Below are 25385 nucleotides of genomic sequence, written 5' to 3' on the forward strand. Positions count from 1 at the left end.
TCTCATAGTTTTTCCTTTCCCTCTTTTCCTTTCCCCTTCCCCTCCCTTCACTCCTTCGTCTTTGGACCTTTTTTCCTATTTCAAATTATCAATTATTCATTTTAACTCTTGTTTACATTATCAGTTTCTCACACTAGAGAAACTATTCAGTATTTACACTTGTGTGTCCTATTTATTTCACTTAAGAGGATGGCCTCGATATGCATCCATTTAGCTATAAATGACTCTAGTTTTTTGTTGTTTACGGCTGAGTAGTACTCCATTTTATTAAAAAAAACCACATCTTCTTTATCCAGTTTCCAGTTGATGGGCACTTGGGCTGTTTCCAAGCTTTAGCTATTACAAACTGTGCCGCAATAAACATGGGTGCACATATATCACTGTGGTATGATTCTTTTAATTCTTTTGGGAAGATACCCAGCAGGGGAATAGCTGGGTCAAATGGGACCTCTAGTCCTAGTTCTCTGAGTTATCTCCAAACTGACTTCCACAGTGGTTGCACCAGTCTGCACTCCCACCAACAATGGAGAAGGGTTCCTTTCTCCCCATACCCCCACCAGCATTTGTTATTGGTTGATTTCTTGATAGCAGCCATTCTTTGTAGGGTGAGGTGGAATTTCAAGGTTGTTTTCATCTGCATCTCTGGAATGACCAGTGATGTTGAACATTTTTTCATATATTTGTTTGCTGCTTTTACTTCTTTGTCTGAGAAATGTCTGTTCATTTCAGATGCCCATTTTTGAATTGGGTCTTTGAATTTCCGGGGTGTCTGATTTTTTTCAGTTCTTTATATATTCTAGGTAGTAGTCCTTTGTCTGAGGTACAGCTGCTAAAAATTTTTTCCCATATTGTAGGTTGTCTGTTAGCTCTGTTGGTGGTTTCTTTTGCAGTCTTCAAGACATTGGCACAGGAAAAGACTTCATGAACAAAACCTCAGTAGCACGGGAACTAGCACAAAGAATCAGCAACTGGGATCTCATCCTATTAAAAAGCTTCTGCACTGCAAAAGAAACCAACAGAGCTAAGAAACAACCTACAAAGTGGGAAAAAATTTTAGCAGCTGTACCTCAGACAAAGGACTACTACCTAGAATATACAAAGAACTGAAAAAAATCAGACACCCCCCCAAATTCAAAGACCCAATTCAAAAATGGGCATCTGAAATGAACAGACATTTCTCAGATAAAGAAGTAAAAGCAGCAAATAAACATGAAAAAATGTTCAACATCACTGGTCATTCCAGAGATGCAGATGAAAACAACCTTGAGATTCCACCTCGCCCCACAAAGAATGGCTGCTATCAAGAAATCAACCAATAACAAATGCTGGTGGGGGTATGGGGAGAAAGGAACCCTTCTCCATTGTTGGTGGGAGTGCAGACTGGTGCAACCACTGTAGAAATCAGTATGGAGATACCTCAAAGAACTAGGACTAGAGGTCCCATTTGACCCAGCTATTCCCCTGCTGGGGATCTTCCCCAAATTAACAGAATCATACCACAGTGATATATGTGCACCCATGTTTATTGCGGCACAGTTTGTAATAGCTAAAGCTTGGAAACAGCCCAAGTGCCCATCAACTGGAAACTGGATAAAGAAGATGCATTTTTTTTTATATAAGGGAGTACTACTCAGCCATAAAGAACGAGAAACTAAGACACATTTATAGCTAAATGGATGCATATTGAGGCCATATTCTTAAGTGAAATAAATAGGACACGTGTAAATACCGAATAGTTTCTCTAGTGTGAGAAACTGAAAGTGTAAATAAGAATTAACATGATTAAAATGAATAATTGATCATTTGAAGTAGGAAGAAAAGATCCAAAGGGGTAGGGGAAATGGGAGAGTAAGGGGAAAGGAAAGAAGGGGCAGGAAAAATTATGAGAAAAGGAAAAAATGGAAACGAAGTCTCTGTAAATAGGGAAGGGAGCACAGAGAACGGGGAAAAGAACCAAGATACATCATATACAGGTACAAGCACCCAATGATAAAGTAAATGATAATGTAAATGTATTGTATATCTAAAATGTACCAATAAAAGAATTTAAGAAAAAAAAGTTAATTCTCTGAAAATTGTGAGACAAAGCAAAACAGCAACTAAAGTCAAAAGGTACTTCAGAAAAAAATATAAACAAATAGAAGAAAAGAATAAGCTGAGCATTGGTGGCACGAGCCTGTAATTTTAGTTCTTTGGGAAGCTGAGAGAAGATGATCACAATTTGGGCAACTTGGTAACTTAGCAAGATCCTGTCTCAAAATAAAAAATAAAAACATAAAAAAGGGCTAGGAGTAAAGCTCAGTGTGAAGGCACTGGATTTAATCCCCAGTATAACCCAAAATAAGAAAAAAAGTTATAAGGAAAGAAAAAAATTATAAGGAAAGAAGTCTGCAAAACAGTATCTTATGTGAGGACTCACAAAACTTTTAAGCAAAATGAATTCAAGAATATATAAATAGGACCAGGTATGGTGGCACATGCCTGTAATCCCAGTTACTTGAGACACTGACGCAGGTAGATCTAAAATTTGAGGGTAGCCTGGGCCATTTAGTGAGACTTTGTCTCAAAAAATAAATAAATAAAAAGGGGGGGAAAATAAAATAAATTGAAAGGGGGGCCGTGGATGTAGCTCAGTAGCACCTCGCCTGCCTGACAAGTGCAGGGTCCTGAGTTCCATCTCTGGTTCTAAGAAAAAAAGAAAAAATAAATAAATACAGTGAAAAGGGCTGGAGGAGTAGCTCAGTGGTAGAGTGCCCCTGGATTCAATCCCCAGGACCACAAAATAGGTGTGTGTGTGTATGTAACTTTGTGGTAGAACCATAAAATGTGTGTGTAACTTCATGATAATCACTTGCGTAGCGTGCATGAGGTGCGTGTACACACACACACACACACACACAGAAACTAAAGGATACATAATATAAACATAATATATTGGCCAGGGATTTAGCTCAGTGGTTCTAGCACCTGCCTTTCAAGCGCAAGGTCCCAAGTTCAATTGCCAGTACCAAAAAAACAAAACAAACCAAAAAAGCACAATATATTTTCCTTAAGTGAAGTTTATCACAAAAAATGCAAAGTTGGTTTAACACCAGAAAATCACTGTAAGTAACCATTTGTATAGAATTTCTTAAAAACTAAAATAATTCAACAGATGAAGATAAGACATTTGACAAAGTTCAATAGCCATTCATTATACCTCTTAGTAGACAAAGAATAGTTAGGAATTTCTTCAATATGCTAAAAGACAAGTACCAAAAAACTCACAGCTAAAAATCATACTTATGGTTAAAATTGAATGCTTTCCCCCTAAAATCAAGAACAAGACAATGATATCCACTTTCACTACGTTAACATTTACCAGTGTAATAAGTCAAAGAAAAGAAATAATAAAAGGGAGCAAGCAGGGTGGTACATGATTGAAATCCTAGTAGTTGGGAGGCTGAGGCAGGAGGATTGTGGTTTCTAGGCTAGCCTGTTACAAACTGAGTTCAATGCTGGCCTGGAGTACACAGTGGACCCTTATTTCAGAGAGAGGGGGAGAGGAGGAGAGGAAGAAAGGGGGAGGGAAAGACAGATGGAGACACAGAGAGACAGAGATAGAGAGAAACAGAGTCACAGAGAGAGACAGAGAGACAGAGATAGAGACAGAGAGACAGACACAGACAGAAAGCTATGTTTGTACACAAAGTACTGATCTATGTGGAAAATCCTATGGGGTCTATAAGCATTTACTAGTAGTGAGTTCAGCAAAGTCACAGACAACAAGGTCAATATACAAAACAACTATATTTCTATATTCTATCATCTAAAATAACCCAAAATTGATACAAATTTAATTTACAACAGTATCCAAATAAATATTTAGGGATAAATTTAACAAAGTAGGTATAAGACCATACAATAAAAATTGAAATATACTGCTGAAAGAAACTATAGAAGATTTAAATGGAGAGATAAACCATGCTTACAGTCAGAAGATTCAATAGTGTCAGGATGGTAATTCTTTCCAAATTTATCTACATATCAACAAAACTCCCTATAAAAAACTCACCACTTTTGTAGAAATTTACAAGCTTATTCTAACATTTATATAAAAAATCAAAGGACTCAGTAATAACCAAAACAACTTTGAAAATGAATAAAACTGGTAGACTTATATTTGCTGATTTTAAGACTTACTATAAAGCTACAGTAAGGTTTCTTAATCTTGGCACTATTAATACTTTCAAGGCTAATTATTTGTCATAGGGAACTGTCCTCTGCACTGTACGATGTTTTAGTCACAACAGAGACAACTGCCCCACGCCCACCTGTGACAATCAAAAATGTCTCCAAACATTGCCAAAAGCTACCTTTCAATAAGAACCACTGAACTGAATTAACTAAGACAGTGTGGCATTGGCATGAAGATAGAGAGCAACAGGACAGAATAGAACCTAGAATTAGACCCTCAATTACAGTCAACTCATATCTGAAACAAGTACAAAGCAACTATACGGCAATGGATAATATTTTCAATAACTGATACTAGAATGATTCAATATTCATATGAAAGAAAAGTAAATCCCACCACTCATCTCCATATACAAAAATGACTAATGGGCCGAGGATTTAGCTCAGTGGTTCCAGTGCCTGCCTTGCAATCGCAAGGTCCCAAGTTCGACCCCCGGTACCAACCCCCCCCCAAATAAAACAAAAATGAACTAAAATCTTTACCACAGACTTAATCTTCTCTTCAAATATTACAGTTAGGACTCACTACAGTATGAAAGTATTTGCAAAATATATCTGATAAAGGACTAAAATCCAGAATGAAACAATAAGACAAACAATGTGATAAAAAAAAATGCGCAAAGACTCTGGGAGGCAGAGGTGGGAGGATCATGATTGAACCCAGCCTGGGTAAATCAGTGAGACCCTGTCTCAAAATAAAAAACAAAAAAGGGAATATAAATTAGTGTGAAGGTCCTGGGTTCAATTCCCATTGTGGTGGGGGGGACAGGGCAAAAATTTAAATAGTTACTTAATAAAAAAAAATGCTGATAGCAAATAAACATGAAAAGATTTGTAACATTAGCAGTCATTAGAGAAATGCAAATTAAAACCGCAATGAGCACACAGTATAGCTAGAAAGACAAGAAAAAGTGCCACTCTCTTCCCCAACCATACTACATATTGGCAAGGACATCGCAACTAGAACATTGCTGGTGGGAATACCAATTTACACAGATACTTTGGGAAACATGTTCGGTGACTTTCTTTCTTTCTTTTTTGGTACTGGGGATCGAACTCGGGACCTTGCTTGCTTGCAAGGCAGGCAGCAGCATGACTTTCTATAATATTAAGCATAAACTTACCATATTACCCAGCAATTCCACTTCTAGATATTCACCTTAGAGAAATGAAAACTAATATTTCAGTGTTCATGGCAGCTTTACTCATCATAGTCCACAACTGGAAACAATACAAATATTCATCAACTCATGAATATATAAACAAATTGTGGCAATACCATACCAGAAATACTATTAAGCAGTAAAAAAGTACTGAACATAACACTGATAAATCTCAAAATGATTATGCTAACAACAAAAATCCACAGGGCTGGGGATTTAGCTCAGTGGTGTCACTGCCCGCCTCACAAGTCCAAGGTCCTGAGTTCAATCCCCAGTACCAAAAAAAAAGAACAAAAATCCAAACATAAATAATACTAGTAAGTTATCAAAAATAAAAAAATTCTGGGCCAGGGATTTAGCTCAGTGGTATCTCTTTGCAAGCACAAGGTCTCAAGTTCAATCCCTGGTACAAAAAAACCAAAACAACTGCATATCTAAAATTAATTATGATGGTTAGCAGCTTATTTTGGGCTATATGAGTCAATGGCACTTTATTATCTTTTTTTTGGTCCTCTAAACTATGAGTTTAATTTTTATATACTCTAACAATGGTGGAAAAAGTCACCAACATTAACATTCAAGTTATTTCTTTTCATCTCATCAGTGTCGATAGAAGCTCCAACAGCAATGTGAACATTTGATCAGGACAATTTATAGATGCACATTCCATTTCATCTCATTTTTCTTTTCTTAAAAAAGCTTGCAAATAAAAAAATACACTGGGAGGGAGTAGGCAATGTCACAGAACTATTAAAGATGGAATCCTAAAAAATAATCAAAAGCAATGCTAAAAATCAACTCTAAAATTTTGAAAGATTTGAATTCGCAAGAAATTCTTGGGATCACTAACTTTATTATCTTTTGTTACTTAATTCATTTATGTATCACGTCTCCTTAAATCTCTGGGTTCATAGCAGTTCATAATACTAACATGTCACATTTGTATATCGATGCGCGGTTTCATCATTCTCATTCAATCAAACAACTGGAATGTAGTATACAAAATGTAATGGGTTCAAATCCCAGCTGACTACTTGGCTGATCTGGACTAAGTCATTTAACATATATAAAATTCAGTTACCTTATTCATTAAACAGAATAATATGGGGTAAAGGGAAAAGACAGTGTTGGGGACAGGGATGGTAGAATCAGCTATTCTAACACAAGTGAAGCCACTAAGGACGGAAACCTTCTGAGAAGGCTGGGAATGTAGCTCAGCAGTAAAGAAGGTACTGGGTTCAATATGCCTAGCATAAAAAAAAAAAAAAAGATATTGAGAGAAAAGACAAAAGAAAGGGCGACTGGTGGCACACAGTCCAGTATTTGGGAGGCTGAAGCAGGAGGATCAAAGTTGGAGCCCAGCCTGGGAAACTTAAGGAGACCCTGCTTCAAAATTTTAAAAAGTGAGGGTGGGGATGGAAGGGATGCAGGTCAGTGCAAAAGTCTTGGCTCAACCCTCAGTATCACTGGGGAGGGGGCACCTGAGAAGCAAAAGGTTAGAAGTTATACTTGAACTTGACTTTCAAAAGAACCAGACTGAGAAAGTGAGCCTCATGAGTCTTGGGCCGTTTTCGGATTTCAAACTGGAGATATCAAAAATGTTACCATAAAAACATGAAAAAAATATTACCACAGAGACAGTGGGTTTTGGCAGAAAAAAATTATTAAATTTTCCATTTTTTGAGCCTTCAAAGGACTTCTTTCTATCTTTGGGAATGAGACTCCACAAGTATTGAAATGTTCATCTACATACAGAGAAAATGAACAATTTTAAACTAATATAAAACAAGTTAGTTTTACTCTAATGATGTGCTGTTGCCATCAAAATCTATCTCAGTAAGAGAGATATCACAATTTCAGATATTTGGTTTATGTACTTAGCCAAGAATCTACAACTTTTTGGGGGGGAGTACCCGGGATTGAACTCAGGACCTTGCACTTGAGAGGCAAGCGTGGTGCCACTGAGCTAAATCCCCAGCCCTAAGAATCTACAATTTGTGGAAAGATGAATGCCTATAAACCAAAAGCCAGAATCACTCAAAGATTACATTATGGTAGATTCAAAATGCTTCATTAAAGATTTGCTGTGTATCTACCATGTGCCCCAAAGAGGCATTATGCTCAGTCACTTGTTTATCATTTCCTCCTCACAATATCCATTATGAGCTAGCAGATTATTTCCATCTTGGGAGATGAGAAAAGTGACATTCTGAAATGACTAAGTAATTTGCCCCAACAGTCACCCTCTGTATGTGGCAAGACTAAGATTCAAGCTCAGGACAATTCCATACTCTGAAAATCTAATTACACTCTGGAGGTACAGCTCAAAAGTAGAGTGCTTCAGGTTTTTTTTTTTGGTTTTTTTTTTGGTACCGGGGATCACACTCAGGTCCTTGCACTTGGGCAGCAGGCAGCGAAACCACTGAGCTAAATCCCCAGCCCTAGAGTGCTTCAGTTTGATCCCAAGCATAGAAGAAACAAAACAAAACAAAAAACAAAGACTCGTCCCCCTCCAAAAATAGAAAATAACCATTTGTCACTACATGAAGCCCAGTTCTAAATTAAAGTTGGCAAAATTTCTCAAAAATAGTAGGCTTTTCTCTGCCCAAGGTAGGAAACAGTTGTTACCTATACAAAAGGAATATTGAGGCTTACCTATAAAGTAAGAAAGCTAGGCCTTTTCTGGTTTGTTTTTTGAGACAGAGTCTCACTTCATAGTTCAGGCTGGCCTCGAACACGCAGCAATCTTCCAGGCCTCAGCACTCTGTGTGCTGGGATTACAGGTGTATGCCACCCCACCTGGCTACAAAGCAAGATCTTGAAACTTTAAATGCCTTCTCTACACTGGCATTCCCCTCAGCTTTATCAAGACATTGATGAAGAACAGAAATGGAGGAGAAAAAATACATGCAATTGTAGGATCAAGTGTGTTTATTCTCTGAGTAGCCCACATGTATTTACTGAGTACCTGCTAAAGGTCCAGCACAGTACCTGGCACTGGGCATACAACAATAAATTTTTTTTAAAAAGACTCAGCTTATCCCATAGGTAGGTTTCATTCTAATAGAGTGATACTGACAACGAAGTGGAGAATTAAAATGCAGTGCAGTAAGTGCAGAAACAGAACAGTGCAAGATGCCATAGGAATGCAGAGAAGACAAATTAAACAGAGTATAGAGGTAGCGTCACCAAGTAAGATACAGGATTCCCTACTGGGCATGACAGCACATGCCTCTGGTATCAGTTATGCAGGAGGCTGAGGCCAGAGGATCCTTTGAATATAGGAGTTCAAGGCCAACCTAGGAAACATAGATCTCGTCTCAAAATAAAGAAAATATAAAATGTTCAGTAAAATTTGTATTTCAGGTAAACAAAGAATTTTTAGTAAAAGTATATCCAAAATATTGTCCTGTAGTGTGTGTGTGTGTGTGTGTGTGTGTGTACGTGTGCACACATGTGCTGCGGATCTAACCCAGGGCCTTGTGCATGCAAAGCAAGTGTTATACTACTGACCTCTAGCCCCAGCTCCTTCTCCCCGCAAACCACCATGTGAATGATTTTACAAAAGCCTTTGGGGGCCGGAGATACTGTGTAGCAGAATAAATGATATCTAAGATGAAAACTGAACTATTACTTGTACTCAACAAATCTGAACCCTGAAAACGTACGGCAGTTGCTTCCATATGGAGACGGCTGTGTGACAAGGTTGTAAGGCCCCCAGGCAGTGGCCAGGGAGGAACAGAGTGCTCTTGCCAATAGCCACGTAAACAAAGCACACCTTCCGGGCCTTGTCCAGCATTGACATAACTACAGCCCTGGCCAACAGCTTGACTACAAACACATGCGTGACTGTGAGGCAGAATTACCTAGGTAAGCCATTCCCAGATTCCTGAGTCTCAGACACTGTGTAAGAGTAAATATTTTAGATTGTTAAATTTCAGAGTATTTTGTTATGCAGCAAGAGGTAAATAATGCTTAGCCCATTAGACCAGTCCTGTGTCCCTTGTGAATGGGCCTACACTAGTACCCTATCAGGCTCAATCATTGGCTAAGAGGAGCTGCAACCAGTGTGACCAGTGGTAGATCCAAAGGGGCTGCAGCTGGGACTGTCCGTCAACTACGCCTCCCACTAGGAGATCCAAACAGTGAATTTCCATGGCCACCACAGGATTACAAAAGCTTATTTTATTAACTATACAAAAGCTTATTAACTATTTTGAGTTGAGGTTACTCACTTGAGAAAACTGAATGAAAATAGAAATACAAGCAAGATATGGAAAATCAGCAGAGCTAAGAAAACTCCAAATCTTGGATTAATTTTGGTTCTTAGCCTGATTTTATGCATGCTAAGAATTGATATTGCTCTGCCAACCAAAAATATAATTCATTCCTAGGTGCGTTTTTATTCTCTCATTCAGAAAAAAATATCTGGAACCTAAGGATAAGGTGCATCTGAGGACATGTGAACTCTGGTTTATCAACTAATTCAGAATTTCTGTTTTGGTAAAACAATTTGAATGTTGTGAATTCTATAAATAATTTTATTTCAACAAATAAGTTTTAAGTTAAACTTACATTTCCAACTATTTAAAGTGAACAGAAAAATGTCAGATAAAGATAGTTCTCTCTTTTTCCAAAAATACAGGATGAGTTGAAAGAGAATATGGTACATAATAGCTACAGAAATAAGTATGGCTGAAGGGAGATACTAGAAGTTTTCATCTTTAACTATAGGCCCCAGAAGTGTTTCCTTACTTTTATAAAGTTCTCCATCCAAACCATTTCACAGTTCATGCTATTATACATTCCCACTCCCCACCCAGGTCAGTTCAACACCAATTAATTTCAGTGTGTATTTATGTTAGAATCCTTTAAGGTCTATGTTCCACATATATCTGATGTTACTTTTCTTCTTATGGCCTGGAAAAGTCACATTTATCTCTGAAGATCTCCAAATTTTATAGAAGCTACAAATGATTTAAAGGGTTTACATGTCCAGAAAAGTAGAGTCTACTGATCTAAGTAAATCCTGATGTAAACTCTTTTCTAGAAATATCTAAGTTAGTATTTTTAGTACTCTATTTCTAGACTATACATTGATAAACATATCAAAGTCCTAAGTTTCAAGCCTAAGCCCCATGCATTGCATTCTAGTACATATCATTAGCCCAATGACTTTATCTGTTTCTTAACAATTGGGTCATTTCATTGTGAGGTCAAAAACCAAGAAAAAGTTTCAAAACCTGGCCAGCAAAATAACTCACTTCCAGAGAATTATATATCTTTTCTAACTAAACATTACATTATAAAATTTTACAACCCAGAGTAGAAGAGAGTTCAGGAAAAACATTCAATACAAAATTCTTTAATATCATCTAGGATAACAGATGCTACTCAAAGTTTCACTGTTTTTACTCTCTGCTTTCAGCTTTCTTTTTTAATATGTGGAATTTCTTGTACTTTCGTCCTCTTGAAATATTCTTTCCCTTGTTCTCTTTGTTCATTAAGTAATCCAACAGATTATAGAATTTATCTCATTGATACATCTTCATTAAACCCTAAAGATACAAAATTGGAAGGCAGGGGACAAGTAAAAGCTCCCAACAAAATCTGAAAAAAGAAAAAAAATCTGACACTGAAATATTGTCACTGTTTCAGTTACTCAACAAATATATCTACACTGAGGCTCTATGACTCTGCCACTATCTAAGGTACCAGTCTTAACTTTGTCTTAAAAAAAAATATGCTTAAGATGGACAAAAGAAAGCTCCTATTAATAAAATTTTCAAAATGAAACTTTCGCAGTAATCCCATAAAGGTAAGTAAGAAAAGCAGAAAGGTAAAATTGCAAAACCAGTTAGAAATAAACATGCATTTTAATGGTTTTATTTTTGTGGCACTTATCTTGGGTAAATGTAATTATTAAAATACCCATTAAAATACAAAACAAAGTTATCTTTTACCAAAAGCCTGCCATCACATTACAATCTTAAAATACCAAAGGGTAGGTGAGTGGGTGAGAGGAGGTCTAGCTCAATAGTAGAGCACGCACTCTGCATGCAAGAAGCCCAGGATTTGATCTCCAGCTCTGTACAACAAAAATAAAGTAAAACAAAACAAAAAAACTAATGAGGGTAGTAACTATCCCTCTCTCCCTCTCTTCCTTCTAACCGAGGTAGGAGATCAGGGCTGAGGCAAAGTGGTCAAGCAGGTGGGAGTAATCTGTCAAAGTCATGAGACCTAGGCACATGCAGAAAACACAAAATCCAAGATGACTCTGCAGTTCCTGAACACTGTAAACAGAGCCAATCACAAAGTACAATCTTCACTGTTTCATTCACATCTGGTGCAAAACCAAATGAGCCTTCCATAGACAGCTTAATTCCAAGCAAGTTTCTGACAGGACAAGCTTCCCAAATGCCTTGTTTGCATGAGGGAGAAGCCCAATTCCAGATATAACAGACTCCCTTCCATTGCCCTCATGGTCACTGTGAGCCTTTTTACTGGCCTGCTCTCACTCTGCAAAGCATATAGCACTTCTTTTCCACCTTCAACAGATGTAGATCTTGCTACCTTTTCCATGTGTCTTGTCATTCTTTGTTCAGGACACCAACAACCTGGAAATAATCTCTTTGGGACCCAGCAGCTGGTAACATTTTCTTGGTGAGCTAGCCAGGAGGTAAGGCCCTTTGGAGACCCCCCAGTAATACAGAAAATATAAGATTGGTCCACCTGATGCCACCCCTTTTTGGGTGGCTGGGAACATGTCCTGAGCCAGGAAGATTCACGTGATCATTTAGTGGTAACTGATGTTATCTCGGGACCCAGTGAAGTCTATGGACTCAAACTGAGAAGGAGCCCACTAGTTTACTTTTTCCCCCTCCTCTCTCCCTTAAGAAAGCCCCAATCCCCTTCTTGTCCCTTCTCTCCCACTCAGGTTTCCATCTGTCAGAAAACTCAAATCCTTTTAACTTTTTCTGACATAGTTATCAGGGAGAGGCAGAGAGCTGGAGAGTGGAAGAGGTTAATACTTAGCCCTTCTCAACTGTCTGCCATGACCTCCCTGGGTCCTCAGGCTGCCTGTGAAGCCTGCGGTATTTTTTTCTCTGGAGCTTGTTGGGGTTGCTTCGCTAATGCTAGCTTGCTTCCTTCTTCCATTTTATTTGGTTCTGGTATTCTGAGGTTTATCTTTCTTTCTCTTTCTTCTCGTTCTGTTTTTGTGGGTATGAGTCAGTTAAGAGTTGCCAGGGTGTCTGCTATTAATCCAGTTGAAGAATAGACCATTTAGGCTCCACCAGGCCCAGGAAAACATACAAACCATGCAGGTTCCATGTGTGTGTGACCTAAAGTTTAATAAGTCTTTTTTGTTCCTACATATTTGTTCTTTCCAATAATTTATTCAGCTTTCTCATTATTTTGGGAGGGAATAGCTGCCGATAATTTGGTCTCTTGCTTAAGTAGCAACCTACCCCAGCCTTTCCCTCTTTGTGCTCAAAGTCACATGTGCACCTTTCCCCTAGATGGCCTTTTATCTCTGGTCATCCGTGGTAAGTCACTTCTTCAAGGTCCCAGTTCTTCAGACCTCAGGGAGCCATTCCAATTTGCCTTTCCAACATGTTTTTCTGTCATGTCTTCCCACCATGTTTTCCAAAATGACCTATGGACACCAAGAAATCTCACCCTTATAGATAAAATCTAAGGTCTCTACTTTCAGAGAACATATGGTCCTCCTCCCCTCTTCCCTTGAAAACCTTGTTAGATCCTAATCACTGTTTCTTCTAACATAAATTCAGGTAATTTAGAAACATGTCCCTGCTGGCCTGAGTGGAACAAAGGGGAAAAAGAAAAGAAGCCAATTCCAGATACGACTCCCCTCGCATCGCTGTGAGTCTCTTCACTGGTCTGCCCTCACCCTGCAGAGCACTTTCCTTCCACCTTCAATAAATGTACATCCCACTACCTTTTCTGCATGTATTGTCCAGTTTTTTGTTCAGGACACCAAGAACTGGTAAAGAATCTCTTTGGGACCCAAAAGCCAATAACAAAACTATAATTAAATCTCTAACAATATGTATGTGTGTATGAATAGACAGTTTCTGGGTTATTTTGTACCTCAGACAACAGCAAGAATAGAATAAATTCTGAGAACTACACATGTAGGGTTAGGAATAAAGATACCAATGGATAAATCAGAAAACAAAGAGATGTTAAGAACATTTCAAAGTTATTAAAGCTCCAAAAGCAATTTAAAAATCTATGAAGAGGGCCGAGGATTTAGCTCAGTGGCGCCGCACCTGCCTCACAAGGACCAAGGTCTTGAGTTCAATCTCCAGCACCAAAAAAAAAAAATTTATGAAGAATGTTATCTCAGTCTAGCAGTGCTCCTGATTACAGATTATACAAATTATAGAATTTGACTATCAGGTTACTTAGGTGTCTTTGCCAAAACATTTTCAACTCAATTTACTGAAGGATTTTTATATGAGAACGTATCTTTCATTTTGTAGCTGATGTCTATATGAAAATAATATTCAATTATAAATATATACTAGATAAACTCATATCAAAACTCATTAAGTGTCATTTTGTAGGTCATTACATTACCAAGTGAGTGCTATGTCTTAAATATTAAATATAAGCTATTTTTAATTGACCTTGGATCAAGTTATTACATCCTTGGATACATTTTGTAAAATACTTCTTGTAATTAAGCCCTTTGGATTGAAGCTAAAATATATCTGATACTGAATTGCATACTACAGATTTTAGTATAATTTACAATACAAATATGGAAAAGATTCACAATTCATCAATCATCCCCTGATTAATGAATTATGGCAAAATTAAAGCCATAATGCATTCCCTTTACACACACCACAATGAGTATAAGGAAACAGATATAAAATTCAGCAATGGTTAATTTTATGTGCCAACTTTACTTGGCTAAAGGATGCTCAGACAGCTGGTAAGATATTACTTTGGGGTGATCAGTGAGGGTGTTTTCAGAAGAGATTAGTATTTGACCTCATAGATTCAATAAAGGTCATCCTCACCAATGCTGGCAGGCATCATCCAATTTGTTGAGGGCCTGAACAGAACAAAAGAACAAAGGAAGAGAAAATTTGCTTCAACTTCAGTTAAGTCATACATTCTGTTCTGTCATTGGACCCTGCCCTCCTGGTTCTTAGGTTGTTGGAATAGGATGAGGACTGACACTGTCAGTCCCCCTAGTTCTCAGGCCTTTAGATTTGGACTGGAACTCAGGGAATTGGCTCCCTTTCTTCTCTGCCTTCAGACTCTGACTGCATTACATTCCAAATCTTCCTGGTTCTCCAGGTTGCAGACAGATTATGAGACCTCTCAGCCTCTACAACTGCATGAGCCTTCATAACTAATTCCCATTATAACCCCTCACCAGCACATCTCATTGGAGAGATAGCCTACTGGTTTTGTTTCTCTGAAGAATCCCATATAATATGTATTAGGCATTGGCAAGGATATGGAGCAACAGGAACCCCTATATTTTGCTGATAGGAGTATTAACTTGTATAACCACTTTGGAAAAAGTTATCCAGATTATCTACTAAAGATGAAAGTTAACCAAACAATTCCAATCCTAGACATATACAAAAATGCACCCATGCTGGGCATGTAGTGACGCTGTGCCTGCCTTGCAAGTGTAAGGTCCTGAGTTTGATTCCCAGTACCAAAAAAACCCAAAAAACAAAAAACCCCCGCACCCATGTGTTTACTAAAGGACATGGACTAGAATGTCTATGACATCACTAATAAAATGTCCAAAAACTTAAAACTTCCCAAATCCTCCATATCATCAGAATTAATAAATTATGGTTTATTCACACAATGCATTATTATACAGCAATGAGAAAAGATGAATTATAACTACATGCAACTTTATGGGTAAATCTCAAAAATAGCAAAAAAAGGCAGCCACAATAGAATAAATATTGTATGCATAACAAAAGGAAAAAATATCCTATAAGGGAGCACAAAGCATACTTCTGGGTGTGGTTAATATTCTGCTTCCAGGTATGAGTACGTGTCTGTAAAACTACACTGAACTTGGGCCAGGGATTTAGCTCAGTGGTTTCGCAGCCTGCTGTGCAAGCGCAAGGACCCTGAGTTCGATCCCCGGTACCAAAAAAAAAAAAAAAAAACTACACTGAGCTGCATACTTATATATGTACTTTCCTTATATACTTCAACTAAAACTTTATTATAAATATAAAATGTGACTTTTAATTATAAAAGTAATACCCTATCATGAATATATTATAAAATACATGATACTACATAGTAATAATCAATCATCATCTCGGCTTCTAGAGACACTTTATAAATAGCATTTGAATGTATTTCCTTTTCTTTTACAAGTAAATTTCACATTGCTAAGAATATAAAATACATACAGTTTACTTAAATTTGAGCTGTTAGAGCCAGTGGACGTACCTCAGTGGTGCCACACCAGCCTGGCAAGCACAAGGTCCTGAGTTCAATCCCGACACACACAAAAAAATTTGAGTTGTGAAATTATATCAAAACATCCCTACATATACTTTATGACTACAAATGACTATCATATTTACTTTTTAAATCACCTAGTAAGGGACTTCTGTGTTTGAGCTACTTGTTTGCTATCCGTAAATAATTGCTATAATAAACACTTCTGGGGGCTGGGGATTTAGCTCAGTGGTTCTGCCACCTGCCTCACAAGTGCAAGGTCCCAAGTTCGATCCCCGGTACCAAAAAAACAAAAAACACTTCTGTCTTTGTCTGTGTTAATCAAATATGTTGAAATTCATTATCTTAGGATAGATTTTAGAGGTAGAATGACAGGAACCAATATTTTTGCATTAAAGTTAGTTGAAATATTGCTGTTGTCATGAAAAGAGAGACTTGCAAACAGTACAAAATGTGTTACTTTTCTTTCATTTTTCACTTGTCTTTTATTTTAGAAAGTGCTCCTTAGTCCATGGAGCCCCTCAATAAAGCAAGGAGATTTACTGTCTAAAAGTCAAAGACATATGAAGCTCAATGACACCTTAGTACTAGACACACAGCAGATACTTACTGCTTTTATTTTATTTATTTATTTATTTATTTATTTATTTATTTATTTATTTATTTATTTGGTACCGGGGATCAAACTCGGGTCCTTGTGCTGGTGAAGCGGGCAGCGGAACCACTAAGCTAAATCCCCGGCCCTCACACAGCAGATACTTAAAAAAAAGTTTTCTGAATTACATGAAAAAAATCTTAAGTAGAAAAAACGCGGTTGATCCTAACTATTGCTTAATCTCGGTTTCTATATAGTACCTTTAAAACAATATTTCTCAAAGCAGCTTCTATAGAAACTTGCTAGAAATACCAATTTTCAGTCCCACTGAAACACACCCACTGAACCAGAAACTCTGGAGATGAGGCCTGATAATCTTTCTAACATGCCCTCCAGGTGATTCTGATGCTTGCTAAAATAGGAGAGTACTGTATTCTGTACTTCTAGGAATACCAAAGAAGGATCATTTTTATTAATCAAGGAATAGAAAAAGAGAGAAATCACTCTTTTCAAATTATTACTCTAATGGCTACTTTGTTATTTTGGAAGACTGAGGACCTTTTTGTGTGTGTGTGTGTGTGGTACCGGGGATCAAACTCGGCACCTTGCACTTGCGAGGCACGCGTCAGAACCACTGAGCTAAATCCCGGCCTCCTTATAGGCATTTCTATATATTTAATACAATGATAAAGGAAAGGCTGGAATATCAAAGAAACAATGAAGGAAGACCAGGAAAGAGAACTAGTATTTTAGTCAACACCTATTAGATGCTAAGTATTATGTATAAAGCTTCACATATGAGCATTAAATGAAAACATATCCTGTATAGGAGGTAGGTATTATTATCCCCATAATAAGTGTAAAAATCAGAGATGCAGTAATTTTTATATCACCAATTGTAGACCTATTAAGTACCAAAACTGAAATTTGAGGCTGTGCTTCTATAATACCAAAACCTATGCCTTTTCAAATAGATCACAATCACTTTATAGCATGAAGCAAAATATAATGCCTTTTCATTAGAGTATATAAAAAAAACTACCCAGAAAAGATATTTAGCAAAATTTTAACAACTTTTTATACTTTTCCTATTTAGTACTTTCTTAAAACACATACCTTTAAAAAGGAAAATTTTAGTTACCAGTTTTAATTACTATGTGATTTATTAAAAAAAGGATTAAGTCAGGTTAAATGTCAGAATGGAGAATTTAACCTTTCCTAAATAACAAATATTTACAAATAAATTATACTGCTAGATTTAATAAAAACACTGTATGAGAATAGAGCTGCTAAACAGTGTTACGGCATGTTTATGTGTATTTTGCTTTTGACTTTGGAAAATCATGCAAATTTTATGTTAGTCATAAATGAGACAAATATACATAAGAAAGTTCAACAAAGAAATTATTTAAAACAAATTTGAGAAAGAAATCCCAATTGGCAATCAAAATTTATCTTCTTCCCTTCATGCTGTAGGATTGAAATTAGCCAGTTCCAGTAGTGTTCCCAACACAAAGATAGCCAGTTAACTGCAAATAAAGGAGATATTTTCAAAATACTAAATAAACAATCACATACAAAGAGACAATGTAATTTCAACAGTTTCTCTGCCAAGTGAGCACAAGGTGATCATTGAAAATGAATTTTGAAATAATACACTTAACAAGATTACAGATATTCTTTGCTCTACAAAGAATATCAATTTATCACCCTTTCTTAAGAAATATCAGTTTATCTGAAAAATAGATACCTTGGCCATATTCTTTATAAGGCAATTAGTTGAACTGGTAGGATAAGGATAAAATTTGCATTAAAAATGAAAAAGGCCATTTTATTGTGGTTCAAGTATAATATACTACATTATCAAAATTACGTATCTAGGGCCAGGGATTTAGCTCAGTAGTTCTAGCGCCTGCCTCACAAGCAAAGTCTCAAGTTTGACCCCCGGTACCAAAAAAAGAAACAAAAAAACCAAAACTATGCATCTATAATATGCAATAAAAAAACAGAGCAGCTAAGTAATTCTACCTAAGCACAACACATGTGAAAGCAGTTAATAGGAATGTAAAAGATGGAGTAACAGGGCCAGGGATTTAGCTCAGTGGTTTCACCGCCGGCTGCACAAGCACAAGGACCCGAGTTTGATCCCCAGTACCAAAAAAAATAAAAAATAAAGATGTAGTAACAACAGTCTCTTTAAACATACTTTAGTTTTTCCTTTATTTTTTGGTTTAAATCAGGATCTTTTTGAATTTTCATTTCTAAAAACTAATTATTATTTAAATCTAGTAATTATTTAATATGATAACAAGCTAACCATTATTATTTGAACATAATATATCTTGAAGATAAACATAGGAAAAACACAAGAAGGATCAGATGGCACAGATCTTTCGGGAAAAATAACCCACTGGAATGAATAGGTCAATAAATAAAACTATTTGTAGAACAGGAGAGTTGTCTATTTTCAAATCATTAAGATATTTTTAAATATCTTGAAACCAAACCCAGACTCAAAAAGCAATATCAGAAAACATTCACTGTGTTTATTACAATAACATTTCTTACTCAGCCTACAATGATGAGGCTAAACTCACCCCAACATGACCTAATATGCAGTCTGCCAAAGAATGTTTATAGAAATAGCACCAAATGTAACTTATAATACTCACAATACTCTAAAATAAAATAGGGGCTTACTAGATATCTCTGGGCTTAAATTTGTGAAGTAAACTTTAAAAAAATGAATACGGACAAAAGTTAGTAACCTATTCAACAGGGAACTCTAAAATATAAAAGCCACTGAATTCTTCAGATTTTGAACACTGAAATAATCTTTTTATATTACCAATTCCCTAGTAACCTTTCTAATTCCTTTTAAACATTATCTCACTCTCAAGAAAAGAGAATTAAGGGGGCGGGGATGTAGCTCAGTGGTGCCGCACCTGCCTGGCAAGCACAAGGTCCTGAGTTGAATCCCTGAACCGAGAAAAAAAAAAAGAAAAGAATTAGTTGCATTTTTATTTTGGTAGAAATGCATTATCACAGTCCCTACAGACAGCCATCCAGTAACACTTTTGGTAGAATTGTGAAGTTCTTCTATTCATATTTTCTGCCCACAAAATGCTTCCTTTATTTCTATTCCCATGGTGTAAAGATATATTTTAAAATATTACAAAATGGACAGCCAGAGATTTAGCTCAGTGGCACACTGCCTACCTCACAAGCACAAGGTCCTGAGTTCGATTCCCGGTACCAAAAGAAGGAAAAAACCAGAAATACCCTACTACATAATCACTGCAACAGGTACAGAAAAAGCAACTGACAAAACTCAACAACCATTCATGACCAAAACAGTAAATAAACTAAGAATAAAAGGAAAACTTAACTTGATAAAGGGCAGATTAAAAAAAATCTACAGCTAATATCATCTTAATGATTTAAAAAACCCTTGATATTTTCCTCCTAATACAGGGAACTGGGCCAGAATTTCCACTTTTACTATTTTTATTTAACCTTTCACTGAAAGTCCTAACCAGTGAAATTAGGAAAGAAAAAGAAATTTTAAAAATACACATTGGAAAGGAGAAAGTAAAACTTTTTATTCACAGATACATTAGAAGATCCTGTGGAACCTACAAAAGAGCTAGTAGAACTAAAAAATGAATTTCACAAGATGGCAGGCTACAGGATCAAAATACAAACAACAATTAAATGCCTATGTGCTAGCAAAGGGTAATCTGATACTGAAATTTAAAATACCATTTACCATTAAAAAAGATGAAACTAGCCTCGGGGATTTAGCTCAGTGGTTCTGCTGCCTGCCTTGCAAGCTCAAAGACCTGAGTTCGATCCCCAGTACCAAAAAAAAACCACCAAACAAACAAAAAAGATGAAACTAATAAGCAATTACATTAGTCTCCACATTACATGATTTCCCCTTCCATGGTTTCAGTTGCCCATGGTTAACTATGGTACAAAAATATGAATGGAAAATTATACAAGTAAATAATTCTTAAGTTTTAAATTGTCATTGTGGGGCTGGGGTTTTAGCTCAGTGGTTCCAGCGCCTGCCTCTAAAGCGCAAGGTCCCAAGTTCAATCCCCAGTACCAAAAAAAAAAAAATTGTCACTGTGAATAATGTGAGGAAATCTCATACCATCTTGCTACACCCTAGCCAGGGTATATTATCCCCCAGCATATCCATGCTGTATACACTGTCCACCCCATGGCAACTGAGAGACCACATTCACATAGCTTTTGTTACAGTATATTGCTATAGTTGTCCTATTTTATTATTTGTTATTGCTGTTAATCTCTTACTGTTCCTAGTGTATAAATTAAAATTATCAGGGGTACATAGGTATGTATGTATAGAAAAAATGTAATCAGTACTATCCATGATTCTAGGCATCTAGCTGGGATTCTTGGACTGTACCCTCTGCAGAGAAGGTAGAATTAATGGATAATAAGATTGCAGGATATACAAGATAATATACAAATGTCAAATGCTTTCTTATTTGCCAGCAATGAACAATTCAGTATGAAATTAAAAACACAAAACCATTTATATTAGTACTCAAATTAAATATTTAAGTGTAAGTCTGGCTGGGTGTGATAGTACACATCTGTAATCGCAGCACTGGGGAGGCTGAGGCAGGATTGCCCTGAGTTCAAGGCCAGCCGGGGTTACATAGTGAAGTGAGTTCAAGGCCAGCCTGAACTATACAGTGAGACCCTGTCTCAAAAACCAAAAATAAATAAATACCTACATGCAAATCCAATATATATATATATATATATATATATAGTTTACATATATAATTTATACATATATAAAAAATCTATGTGAGAAAAACTATAAAACTATAAAAAATGAGTTAATTAATACGGAGATACTCCATGTACTTGGGTAGGGAAAATCAATATTGTTAAAGTGTCAGTTATTCCCAACTTGATGTAAAGAATCAATGCAATACAACTCAAATGTGTAGTAACTACTGATATTTTCTTTTCTTGAAGGTTTGTTCACAAGTTTTGCCCCTCCAATCTCAACACGCCCTCAGTGCTGCTGAGGATTGAACCCACAGCCTAGTACAGGCTAAACACGGGTTGGGGAAGGGGTGGGGTTCAGAACGTGAAAGAGGTGGCTCTTTCATTTTCAAAACTTGTGTGGTTGCTGGGGATTTAGCTCAGTGGTGCTGCCGCCTGCCTCGCAAGCGTAAGGTCCCGAGTTTGATCCCCAGCACCAAAAAAAAAAAAAAAACCAAAAAAACTCGTGTTGTTGGTTTCATTGTTCCTTTTATAATTGTACAGTAATCCTCTTTGTCCCTTTAATGCTTTGAGTTTGACATGTCTTATTTGATAATATTATGACTCTTGCTCCTGGTACCTCTTTCAGATTTGGATGCTCGCTCGCTCCTTCCTTCCTTCTTCTTTTTTCTTCCTTTCTTTCTCTCATTCATTCATATTGGGGATTGGGTTGAATCCAGGGCTTTGCACATGCTAGGCAAGTGCTCTACCACTGAACTACATTCATAGTCCTCCATAAATTTTATTTTGAGACAGGTTGTCACTAAGTTACCCAAGCTGGTCTCAAACTTGCAATCTTGCCTCAGCCTTCCAAGTAGCTGGGACTGCAGGCATTCATATTGAAATAGCCAATTCTTATTTTTAATCTTTTTTAGGTTTAAGAATTCTGAACACTGTTTTATTTCTTTCCAGAAAACTTGCCCTGTGTTCTAACTGTATCCTCTTACAGTTTTCATTCTCTTTTCTTCCCATCACAGCCTTTTTAAAACTTTTCCAATAGTTCTTCTTCTACCAGAGGGATCTGATTATTCAGCTACCTTCCCTCTTTTGAGTTGAAATTTCTCTGCTGAGAATATAAAGGAATAAGTACACATATGGCAGACTTCATAAATCTTCAAGGATGAGCAACTCACCGAACTGGGCAAGCCTCCCGATAGCTGCCAAGGAGGCAGCTCTCCCAGAGGACTACACACAGTTTGCAGGAAGCATGCACATTTCCATACTTAAGGTATATCCAAAGGCACAGCCAGTCACCCAGTAACGTCTGCCTCGAAGATAGTGGAGGAACCCTGATCTTCACTTAAGGTTCTGTTTGTCTTTCAACACAACATGAAGTCTGTGGTAACAGTATTTTTATATTCAGTTTTGTTTTAATAATGCATATTGACATGTTTTGCACAAGGATATACAAATAATTGGTTTTTAAAACCTCCACTACTTCTCTGGTAGTATTTAGAGTGTATATAATTAGCTTCAGGCTTGCTCTTATTTTAATTAATTATACAACCTGTACTCTCCAACTCTTAGATATACATCCTAAGATAAAGAGCTCAGGAATTTCCCTCACTGCATACTTTAACATTTCGTTTCTTAAAAAGTAATTAGAAGTATTTAAAATACATTCCTTCTTTAGTCACTTCTCAAAAGTCAAATAAGTAATTTTACCAAAAGCCTGGGAATGTTAAGGCAAAACAAGCGCTTTGCAGTTCAACATTTACTGACTATGTAGAACAGTACTAGAAATCAAACTAGATTCTAAAAACAAAGAGGAAAAAAGACCCTGCCCTCAGGAAGCTCATAGTCTGGTAAATGATTATGGTATCATGTGATAAGTGCAATAACAAAGTATGCATAGGGTCCAAAGGTAGCACAAAGGAGGCACAGAAACAAGGAGGCACCAAGAAATTCATGGCCAACTAAATTTTAGAAAGTAAACACAGGTCTGGCCATTGGCCAAAGGAAATATAGGCAGAAGGAAGGACACACATTCTTTCAACAAAGTTCCTAGTTCAGGAAAGACACTATGAGATACAGACTTTGTAATCTATCTTAGAGATATAATAACTAAGACAAAGTCTCTAACTTCTTAGAGTTTACAGTCAGGTGGAGAAGACCAATAAATAAACCAGCAATTAAAACCCAGTGTGATAGCCAGGGGCACGCCTGTATCCCAGCTACTCAAGAAGCTAACGAAGGATTGAGAGTTCTGAGGCCTCCTGGGCAATATAGCCAGACCCTATCTCAAAACAAAACAAAAGAGTAGCACCAAAACCTCACACAGTACAATATAATGTGATAAATGCTATAGTAGGGATAGGGACAAAGGCACCATATGAGAGGTGTATGGGGCAAGTAGAAGTAAGGATGAGCAGGAATTGGCCAGGTGAATATGTGTACATGTACCAGGAGTGGCATGAAGAATGGTGTTGGGCAGGCACAGCATTCCAGGCACAAAAAAGACCACACACTGGGGTGAAAAGTGAGTTAAAGGGAGCTCGATACGGCAGAAACGCGGGTGTGTCTGAGACAAGACTAGAGATGAAAGCAGTACCACATCATGAAGAATCCTTTAAATTGGAGTTTGGACTTTATCTTGAGGGCAATAAGGAACTATTAAAAGGATTTTGTTTTGTTTATTTTTAACAAGGAAAGACCTGTTCAGATTTGTGTTTGCAAAAAAAGTACATAGCTAACACAATGGAAAGGATGAAGAGAAATAAACCTGAAAAGAGCTAGTCATCCAGGCAATAGTTGAGGGTAATCTGATCTAAGATAGTAGCAGAGGAGATAGAGAAAATAGGTAGGGAGGGGTGAGAATTTTAAAAGATGGAATCAACCAGCCTTTAAACGATGTGATTGGGAGTAGAGAAAAAGAGAAAGGAGTTAAAGATGGTAACTGGTTTGGGCAAAAGGTAGGTTTTACTACCATTCAATAAGATAAGAAAAAGGGGAGAACAGATTTTGAGAAGATGAAGTAATTATTTTAATTCTGGACATTAAAGGTACACTAAAGCTATTCAAAGGAAGGTGTTCAATACATCACTGGATATATAAAAACTGAAGACAAAGATTTCGGCCACAGATAGATTTGAGAATCGCTTAAATGCAAAGTCCATAAAGCCATGAAAATAGATCAAATTGCCTGGGGAGAATGTACAAAGTGAGAAGAAAACCTAAGAGAACCTTGTGGAAAATTAACATTTAGAAGACAAAAGAAGATGAGCTAGTATAGTGAAATGACAGGGAAGAGCCAAAAAGGAAGACAAAAATATTATTAACAAGCGGAAAAGGAGTAAGCACAAAATGAATGCTTACTATATGTTAGGCATTATACTAAGTGCCTTATGTGCATTACCTCACTGAGTTCTTATGCACCCTTTGAACAACTTATTATTTGTATCGTTATAGATGTGTACTGTGCTCAAACTTGCAATCCTCTTGCCTCAGCCTCCAGAGTAATGAATGGTACATGCCTCCAGGCATGTACCACTAAGCCCGCTTCTTTTTCTTCACTACAGTTCTACACTGTACTGCCTTCTGTGAGAGATGAAGAAAGTATCATACCAAGCCAAGCATTGTGTTCTATGTCTGTAACCCCTGCACTAAGGGACGTTAAGGCAGGAGGACTGAAAATTGGAGTCAGGCCTGGATAACTTAGTGAGATCCTGTCTTAAAAAATAAGGAAGAGCTGGGGATGCAGCTCAGTGGTTCTCCTGCCTGCCTTGCAAGCGTAAGGTCCCGAGTTCGATCCCTGGTACCAAAAAAAATAAGGAAGGGCTGGAATGCAGCTCAGTGGTAGAGCACCCCTGGTTCCATCCCAGGACTGGAGCTGGGCACAGTGGCCCATGCCTGTAATCCCAGCATTGGAAGCCTGAGACAGGAGGATCGATGTGAGTTTGAGGCCAGCCTGGGCTGGTCAGTGCGTTCAAGGCCAGCCTGAACTACAAAGTGAGACCCTGTCTCAAAACTAAAACAAACAAACAAAAAGAGTAGTACATCCCAGAACTAGTAAAAAAAAAAAAAGAAAGAAAAAAGAGATATAACAGACACAAAGAATAACAGTAATTCAAAGGCATCCTTCAAATAGCAATGATCTC

At 37.1% G+C, this 25385-nt stretch overlaps 1 protein-coding gene across 16 annotated transcripts in view; it reads right to left on the reverse strand.

The window, feature by feature from the left end:
- Tfdp2 (transcription factor Dp-2) overlaps window positions 1–25385 on the reverse strand; it is a 191532-nt gene that overhangs the window by 90708 nt on the left and 75439 nt on the right. The window contains exon 3 of one of the 16 annotated variants that reach the window (XM_087186267.1): window positions 19422–19455. The exons of 14 other annotated variants lie outside the window; for them this stretch is intronic. Coding sequence is in view for 1 of the 2 variants with exons in the window: in XM_021252143.2 (XP_021107802.1) it covers window positions 14453–14471 (19 nt within the window). In the remaining variant the exon portion in view is untranslated. Of the gene's footprint in view, window positions 1–14452; window positions 14488–19421; window positions 19456–25385 lie in introns of all 16 variants that reach the window. One more of the 16 variants, XM_021252143.2, reaches the window with a different exon arrangement.

The sequence above is a fragment of the Heterocephalus glaber genome, unplaced genomic scaffold (genome assembly GCF_053883595.1).
Source record: "Heterocephalus glaber isolate CG9 unplaced genomic scaffold, H.glaber_assembly_v1.0 deba00001504, whole genome shotgun sequence".
NCBI lineage: Eukaryota > Metazoa > Chordata > Mammalia > Rodentia > Bathyergidae > Heterocephalus > Heterocephalus glaber.